General features: G+C 44.0%; 1 protein-coding gene across 1 annotated transcript; it reads left to right on the top strand.

The window, feature by feature from the left end:
• Positions 1 to 224: 224 nt before the first annotated feature.
• LOC125528308 lies at positions 225 to 2,528 on the top strand. Its single transcript, XM_048692803.1, has one exon. It carries the CDS (start codon positions 1,681 to 1,683, stop codon positions 2,386 to 2,388), a length of 708 nt encoding a protein of 235 aa, XP_048548760.1. The 5' UTR covers positions 225 to 1,680; the 3' UTR covers positions 2,389 to 2,528.
• Positions 2,529 to 9,712: the final 7,184 nt, after the last annotated feature.

Raw genomic sequence — 9,712 nt, forward strand, 5'->3', positions numbered from 1 at the left:
GGTTATCATAAATTCAAGCAAAGGCGAATAGTTGGAGATTCTACTTACACTGATTAGACATACAAAAGAAAAATCAGCTTGTTGTGGAGGTGAGTGGCAGCGGCACAGCACCCCCATCAGCGATGAGATTCTTCCTGTCTACAAGGCCAGCCGTTGCATGGCTTGTGCTTATATAGAGAGGCAAACCATACGGGTTAAGCACCATTGAAGCAAAATTTCTTTTTCTCTGAATCTCTCTTCCATTTCCAGATTCATAGAAAGCACGCCACACCATCCCCCATTCCAGCCATGGCTAGCCAGCAAAACTTCTTTTCTCTGAAGGCGAACATCTCTTCACCTTCTGCTACCATTGATACAATGTTTGATGGCTTCAGGAGGTGTGTACGTGACTACGTGTGTACAATAGTATCGAGGAGATCATATGCAGCCAAATTATCCTTTGCCAGAGCAACAAAGGTAAACTGTGAAGCTCGAGCTCGAGCACTCTCTTGCACTGATCAACATCTGCAATGCCATCCTAGAGAGCTTTTCTAAGCTCAAGACAAGCAGTCGGAAAATTACATTGGCTCTCAGGCCAAGATACAGTCCTTCATCAGTCTGACCAGGATGGGGCCAAAACAGTGGAAGAAGATCAAGAAGAAATCTCCTTCAGCTGACAAGGAGAGTTGCAGGGCGCTCAAACTGTTGGCTGGAGCAAGAGAGGTCGTTGCTTCAATGCTTCAGTCATCCACGCCTTCCCTACTGAAGCAAATTGTCATGCCGAGTTATAACAAGTGGTATCTTGTCTCCAAGAAGTTCCCCAAGAAAAGACTTCCATGCAACAAGGAGCAATTACTGAAACTGGAGTTTCGAGGGCAGTGCTTAGACTTTGTTGAGCAGATTGATCCCGAGCAGAGTTTCTTTTCTGAATGATACATTGCCTATGGTTCACTGTGATTCGCACCCACCTTTTAGAGCGTCAGTTTACTGTTTATGCTGCTGATAGTGTCTTCAAGAAAAAACAACTTTGGAGCATTTAACTCAGACGAATCTTCAGAAAATACAGTTACTCAGAAATGCTCATCAACAAGTCTCTACAAGATGGCCATGTTATTCAGATGCCATGTGTTGCTCAGAAACAAGCAAAGGATCCTTGTGTAGTGGATCTTGCTATCCATGGCCAAATCAAGCCAACTCGAATATCCAAGGTTGAGCAAGCAAGTAGCATGTGTTGTGCAACACACCACACCTATTCAATTCAGTAAATGTATAATAACTAGATAACACATATGCACCAACCCATACTCGGTTAGTACACCATACAAAATATTTAGAACACACAATTTTGTCAAGATCCACCAATAGAGTAAACCTTCCGGTTGATTCTTGTCGCCAAGTAATGGAACATGACAATGTGATATCTCATTGGAAGAATAGCTACTGCACTAAAGAATCTGAACTACACATGGGCTAAGATTCCAAATGTTGCACCAAATCTCACAAACTTGGTATACAAAACTGTGGAGATGAGTTGGCATGATTCCTTGTGTCTACCATTCGAATGGCGCTGTATCATACAGTTCCTCTGTATAAATAGGCCTCAGAAGAAGGCTAAACACATCAAACCGAAAGGTGCTCTCTCATTCTCATATCTTCAAACCTCAAGTACTCAACACAGAGGAAAGAGTCTTAGCAACAGATATGGCTTGCCATCTTAGATCAGTTAGTTTGCCTTCTAGGCCTCACACCAAGGTTGAAGAGGAGCTGCACAGCCTAGAGGCAAGCATCTCTTCACCCTCCATGACCATCGAGACTATCTCCGATGGTTTGAGGAGGCTTGGAGACATCTACAGCACCATTGAAGAGATCATGTGCCTTCCTAGCAACCAAATTTGCTCTTCCCAGCAAAGGAAGATGTTGGAAGGTGAAACCGAGTGCTCCCTTGAGCTACTAGATCTCTGCAATGCTATGTATGAGGACTTCACCGAGTTGAAGGCCATTATCCAAGATCTGCAAGTGGCGACCAGAAAAGGAGATGACACCGCTGTTCAGGTCAAGATCCAGTCTTACACCCGCCTGGTGAAGAAGGCGAAGAAACATTTCAAGAAGGCCGCGAAGAAGGTTACATCCGACAAGGAGGACTGCAGGATGGTCAGGCTGTTGAGCGAGGCTAGGGAGATCACCACCTCTCTCCTCGAGTCAACAGTACACCTCTTGTCCAAGCAAATCGCAGTGCCAAAATGGTCTCTCGTCTCCAAAGCATTCCAGAAGAAGAACTCGGTTGTTTGCAAGGAGGAGCAGTTGCAGGTCCTAGAGTGTAGTGTTGGAGATCTTGAGGCTGGAGCAGGAATTCTGTTCCGGAGATTGGTCCAGAGCAGAGTTACTCTCCTAAACATCCTTAGCTCATAGATACACTTCAACATCTGCTACTCTTGCACTATGCGATTGGCTTCCACCTTTTAAAGGATTGCTGATCTTTCCCAGTGTGTGTGTATATGTAGAAATGTACAGAATACTTCATACAGAAAGGAAACAAAAGTTTTGATCGATCTCATACTGTGAATTCAACCTTTGCATGTTTCCGAGATTCCGCACTGGTCCATAACTACCTGCTTGTTTGTACCTTGTATATTATAATGTGGCCACGTAGCCTCACACCTGCTTAATCTCATGATTTTGGTTTAGCATCTTTCACTGACATGACAGGTCCAAACTACAAGGCAAGCTTGCAAATGGATAACATCCTGCGTTGTTTTGTTTGCACCCACCATTAAAAACACAATTACAATGATAGCGATTCCAACTTCAAATTTTTTGTTGGCAAGGCTGTGGTGGTTGCAAAACTATTTGAAAACTTTCTGGAATCCTCGTGTACTTCTAATGATACTCAGTACTGGCATCCATATCATTTGAGCACACACATGATAGTGCATTATGTCGTGGCTGCGCACTACCTTCATTACTGACACCAGCCAAATAAGTTAATTGAGCGAGAAATTACATGCAAAGCACATGAATTTTAAAGCTGAGCGAGAGGATTTGGAATAACATGATAAGATGCGAATTTTGATGACTCAATAATTCTGCATTGCCTCATATAATCATTCGTCATCACAGGCAGTACAACCCAGCTAGGTCACAAGGCATGGCAGCAGACACTACAAAGAACTAAGAGCTAACTAGATGCATACCACGGTGGGAGCTCTGGTGGCGGCCGAGGCATCCTGACATAAGCTTGGTGGGGGGTGCCGGTAGTGGTTGGTGATGACGCGCCGGCGCTGTTTCATTTTCTCCAACTTTCCAACCTTTTTTTTCTTACAGAACTTTCCAGCTTTTAATGCCCTCTCAGACAGCAAAGGCTTTTTTTAGGATATGCTTCTTTTTGTGAAGGTAGGTCTACCTGCTTTCGTGTGGGCTGGTTCGGCTAGGCCGCGTTAACTTCGAGCCAGTTACATTCCAATTTTTGGGAGGTTTGTGAGCTCGGGGTGGTCTGTCTTGGCACATATAGTCATGTGAACACTATTGAAATTACCTTGGATTTTATAGTTTTCAAGATTCGCTCGTATTCTTAAGTTTACATTACATCAATTTTGATTTTCAATGTTGTAGTTTCATCATAATCACTAGTTATTGGTCACCCTTTACAAAGGTTATCCCACGACACATTTAGTGCTGACATGTGGCGTAATGCATGTTCAACATGTGTTGCCATCACGTTGTTTTGGCACGATTTCTTCGAACCTACCAGAGGATGTGTAAGATCGTTTGGAGTGTAGAGCGGGTGAATAGACTAACCGAAGTAACTACCTAAGGTTTAATTACCGAAGCGGGCTGCCTTCTCCCCAAGAAAAAATTAGGGTTTCCTTGCCTCCCGTCAGCGCCACCGTCGGTCCGCCTCGTCTCCGGGGGCCTTAGAGCCATGGCGGCGCGGTAGATCTCAGCCCTTGCTGGCAGGAGGGCTCTGTTTTCAGTTGTGTCTTCGCGTTTTGTTAGGGTTTACGTCCTGCTCAGGAAGACGAGATGGCGGCAGCTCCCTGAAGGTGAAATAAGGTTCTCCCGCCTAGCCCCTATCCGATGGTGCGTCTAGCATCGTCAGTGGGCGTGTGGAGGTGTGTCTCCGGTGGATCTGTCCTTGGTGGATTTGCTCGGATCTGGTCGTAGTTCGTCTACATTCATGTGTTTTCAAGTTGGATCCTTCCGATCTACGCTACTCTTCAACGGCAGTGGTTGCTGTTCTGCTGTGCTGGTCCTATGGGGCCTTAGCATGATGACTTCCCGACTGTCTACTACAACAAGTTTTGCCCGGCTCCAGCGTGGGAGGGGCAATGAAGGCAGCGCACCTTCGGCTCGCTTCAGTGATTATAGTTGTCGCTAGGTGGTCTATGGATTTGGATGTAATTTTTATTACTTCTGGTATTCGTTGTGCTGCCATGATTGAAGATGAATAGATCGAAAGTTTTCATGCAAAAAAAAGAAGTAACCACCTAAAAATCGAGTCAATTTTAATCTTCACAAATTTAAAGCTTAGCTAAAGGATGCCTAAAAACACCATAGACATGCAGTTCTAAAAAAGGAGTAAAGTGTGGAAGCAAAACTTGCATGTAAGGTAAGAGAGTTTGAGAGAGATCGCAAACCTTGATTGTTTCCAAGATTGGCGCTATCATACGCTGCGCTGGTGGAGGTTCAAATCACAAAGGTTCAAAGAATACATACCACAAAGGTGAAAGTCTCGGTAGGTTCGCCCACCAAGGACCCACAAAGTGCTTACCAACCTATACCACCATGGCTTATGAACCACCACGGTCAAGCCTCACTTGAGATAGATGTTTACGCGGTAAGTGATCTCCAAGCCCTCACAAACTTCTTGGTTCATTCACACCTTGAAGGCTTTTCAAGCACACCTAGCTGATCTAGGAGGCACACACTCTCCAAAAGTGACAAGATATAGTTGCTTGGTGTTGAATCCCTTATTTGTGCTTCAAAAGATAATCTCGCGCCAGTGGTGGTCAGTGCCGACGCGCCAACACTGTTTCTTTTTCTCTAACTTCGAACATTTTTTTCTTAGGAGAACTTTTCGTCTTTCGATGTCCTCTTGGATGGTAAAGGATTTTTTTAGGATAGGCTTCTTTTTGTGAAGGTAGGTGAAAGCACATTTGCTTCCTTGATGGTTTTGGTAATTCATGTTAACATACATATTGTTGAACTAATATTTCATCTAGTATGTTTTAGAAAAGTTCAACATTGGCATGGCAAGGACATAAGATTGTGGACCCCTTCAAAATATTAAGGACATCTATTGGGACAAGCTTCAAGACTCTACATTTTTGGTTAAGTGATCCAAGATCACATTGAGTCCATAAGAAAGACAATACTATTAAAAGAGGATGAGTTTTCGATCATGACTCGATTGCTCAAGTGCTTGAAGATATTGCTCCAAAAACCCTCAACCACCTTCTCCAAATCCTATCTGTCCAAACCCTAAAAGCCCAACTCGGTCCCACCGAATCTCCACATCCGGACCCACCGAGTTGATCCTAGATAGAGCCACAGCCAAGCCCTAACAAATCGGTTTCACCGAGATGACGATCGGTCTCACCGAGTTGCACCGACCAAGTTTCTATAACCCTCTCACACCATTTCGGAATTACTGAGTTGGTTCGATCAGAATTACCGAGATGGGGTCTTGCTTAGGTCATCGCACATCGGTCTCACCGAGACGCCTAACGTTCAAATCTTTTACACAGGTCGGTCTCACCGAGATTTCATTTCGGTGTCACCCTGTTGAGTCAAAAGGTTGTAACGGTTGGATTCTTGGTGAAGGCTATTTATACCCCTCCACTCTCACTTACTCATTGGGAGAGCCATCAGAACGAAACTACACTTCCACCATTCATTTTCTGAGAGAGAACCACCTACACATGTGTTGAGATCAAGAGATTCCAATCCAACCATTTGAACCTTGATTTCTAGCCTCCCCAATTTGCTTTACACTCCAATCCTTCTCCTACCCAAGCCAAATCTTTGAGAGAGTGATTGAGTGTTGAGGAGACTGTCTTTTGAAGCACAAGAGCAAGGAGTTCATCATCAACAACAACATCTACCTTTTGAAGAGTGGTGTCTCCTAGATTGATTAGGTGTCACTTGGGAGCCACCAAGATCTTGTGGAGTTGAACCAAGGAGTTTGTAAGCGCAAGGAGATCTCCAACTTCATGAAGATCTACCCCGTGTGAGGCTAGTCCTTCGTGGACGTAAGCCGTGGTGGAATAGACAAGGTTGCTTCTTCTTGGACCCATCATGGGTGAAGCCCTCAGTGGACTCGCGCAGCCATTACCCTCCGTGGGTTGAAGTCTCCATCAACGTGGACGTACGATAGCACCACATATTGGAACAACGCCAAAAACCACCATGTCTTCATTGCTTTTGATCTTCCCATCTCTACCCCTTTACTTTCCACACAATTGCATGTTGTATTCTTTCCGCTGCCCTATCTCTAGATATGCATGTGTAGGAAGTATTGGTTGTATCTTAACTAGTGCCAAAATCTGCCTAAACTTCAAGAAAACTAAAAAGTTCACCTTTGGTTCAATAAGTGTCTATTCAGCCTCCCCCCTCTAGACCTATCTTCTCGATCCTACAGTAGGGGTACCTGCTTTCGTTTAGGCTAGTTCAACTAGGTCCTGTTAACTTCGGGCAAGTATACATACCTTCCAATTTTTGGCAGGTCCATGTGTGAGCTCGGGGTGGTCTAGCTTGGCCCATATAGTCATGCGAAGCACTTTATTGAATTTCCTTGGTTTTTATAGTTTTCAAGATTAGTTCATTTTCTTAAGTTTAAATTACATCAATTTTGGTTTTGAATGTCGCAGTTTCATCACAATCACTAGTTAGCGGTTATCCTTTACACAGGTTATCTCATGCCACATTTAGGGGTGACATGTGGTGTAACATGTTCAACACGTGTTGCCATTACGTTGTATTGGTGCGATTTTTTCAAACCTATCAGAGGATGTGTAAGATCGTTTGGAGTCTATAGGGGTTGAATAGACTAACAGAAGTAACCACCTAAAATCTAGTCAATTTAAATCTTCACAAATTTTAAGCTTAGCTAAAGGATGCTTAAGAACACGATACACATGCAAATCTATGAAAGAGTAAGCAAAAGGTCCAAGTAAGGTAAGAGAGTTTGGGGGAGAGATCCCAAACCCTGATTGTTCCCGAGGTTACGATGGTTGGCGCTATCATACTCAATGTTGGGGGAGGTTCAAATCACAATGGTTCTAAGACGACATACCACAAAGGTGAAAGTCTCAGTAGCATCGCCCACCAAGGACCCACAAAGCGCTTACCAACCTATACCACCATGGCTTATAAACCACCATGGTCAAGCCTCACTCGAGATAGGTGTTTAGGAGGTAGGCGATCTCCTAGCCCTGACAAACTTCTTGGTTCATTTACACATTGAAGGCTCCGAACATACCTAGCCAATCTAGGAGATGCACACCCTCCAAAAGTAACAAGATACAGTTACTTGATGATGAATCTCTTGCTCGTGCTTCAAAAGATAATGTCCTCCATGCTCAAACCCTCATGGGGTGAAGCCTTGGACTGAAGAGGTTGGGTGGCTGAAAGATTGGCTTGAAACCAAGAAGTAGAAGACATATTTAAAGGTTTGGCACGAATGTTGGAGCAGCATATTATTTGGCTCAGCATAAGACTTGAAGGTTCTCTCTTAGAAGTGGATATTTGAAATCAAACTCTTCAATGAACTGGTGGAATATTATTTAGCTCGGCATAAGTCTCAGAAATCTGACCATTACACAGTTTTCCATACAATTTTGAGTCACTAAATGGTCAGCTCGGAGGCTTCATCTGAGCTGCAAAGAGGTAACTTTTGTATAGACATATAAAAAATCTAGTCAAATTTTAGTGGTCATGTTTTAAGCTTTTCTGCCAAGGTTGCTTAGGTGTCGATGATTATGGATGAGATATCACAGGGAAATACCCTACAAGTGTGGATAGACTAAGTCGAGTAGATAGTGCCTATGGACTCTCTAGGCCACAGAACGATGCAAGAAAGAAGACACTCAAGGGAGATAAGGAAAGGGGCACTATTTCTCGGATCAGACTCTTGCGGGAGATATGTTCCATGTAACTATACAAGATCGAATCGTCGGGGATAGCCCGAAGATAGTTTCCTAGTTTACTAATATGAGGATGCCTATATAAGGCCTGTGGAGTCCTTTCAAGGTAGGGGATATCCAATCTACCAACAACATGTAAGTTGTAAGCTCGTATCAATATACACAAAGTAGGACTAGGGGCTCTTACCCATCGCAAGGACCTGAACCTGGGTAAAACCACGAACAAACCGTGACCCCTTGTACCTCCGTGTTGCGCGGATCTGCTCCTTTGCATGGTTTTCGCACTTGTGTCACTGATTGAAACTGTTCGGAAATTCCTAATGAATTTTAGTAGGCAACAGAAGGTTGGCAAGTGCTCTTTAGTGAGATTGAAGGTTCAACTCGGTGAGACTAAAATTCTAGGATTTAGGACAACAACTATATGAGTGATCGCTCGGTGACTCCGATGTATATGGGTTCGGTGAGTCCGAGTTGCATGTTTGGTTTGTGATAGTCGAATAATGTGAAATGATGTGAGGCTTATGGAGTTTGATTTTTAAGCACTTGAGCAAGAGACTCATCACAACCTCGTCCCCTTTTGATAGTGTTGGCATACCTATGGACTCAATGTGATTTTGGATCACTAAAATATAAAATGGAGTCTTAAAGCTTGATCCAACACATGTCCTTAGCATTTTGAGGGGTCCATTTTCACTTCCCATCGTTGTACCTAAATTGAACTTTCCTGAACTATTCTTTTGAATAGGCATTAGTTCAATGAGATATATGTTGTTTCGAATTACCAGAACGACTCGGGGATTAGATGCATCCTAAGCAAGACAAGCGTCGGGTTGGGCAGGAGATGGCTCGCCGGCAGTGGCGTGAGGCACATGTCAGGCCTTTATGAGGTGCATCTCGCCAAGGGGATTGTTGGCTTTTTTTTAACTGGGAATGGCATGTGGGTCCCACATGTCATAACGGTCAACATAGCGGTGAAGAACAAGACTTTGTGCCACATCGGCTCTGATAGGTGGGCCATATATGTCATAACCACCATCAGTTTGAACTCAGACAGTTATTAACTTTAACTTGTAGTTTTTAGCAAAAAAAAGGTGAAATAGGTTCGATTATGTCAATATTTGTAAAGTGGTAGTTCTGGGGAAGGTTGCTTGAATCGTGGTAGTTTTTTGTAATTTACTCGATTAGGTGAGATCATTACACAGAACAAGACTACAAGACTCTTCTACTTTTTTAAGAAAAGAAGTAGCCCCGGCATCTGTACCAGACTCTTTTACTCGAGGTTAACGATAAACACAAGTAATTAAAAATAAAGGTAAGATTTCCCCGCAAAATGGATATACTTGGAAGATACTTTACCGTCCTCATCAGACTCTGAATCTCACAACAATGTTATTATGTTTTCCAGGGAAAGCACGAGGCCATGGTTACAAATACAAAGTGACCGAAAATCTCCCCCTCCCTCCCTCGTCGCCCCCGTGTGGCGACTGGGAGGAATCCCTAGATCTCGCCGCCGGGACTCTGTCCTCCCTCGCCGCCAGAGGGCGTGGTCGGGCAAAGCCCAGTTTGGGCCGCCGGCGGCGGGGCTTCCTCGT

The sequence above is a fragment of the Triticum urartu genome, unplaced genomic scaffold (genome assembly GCF_003073215.2).
Source record: "Triticum urartu cultivar G1812 unplaced genomic scaffold, Tu2.1 TuUngrouped_contig_4789, whole genome shotgun sequence".
Classification (NCBI taxonomy): Eukaryota; Viridiplantae; Streptophyta; class Magnoliopsida; order Poales; family Poaceae; genus Triticum; species Triticum urartu.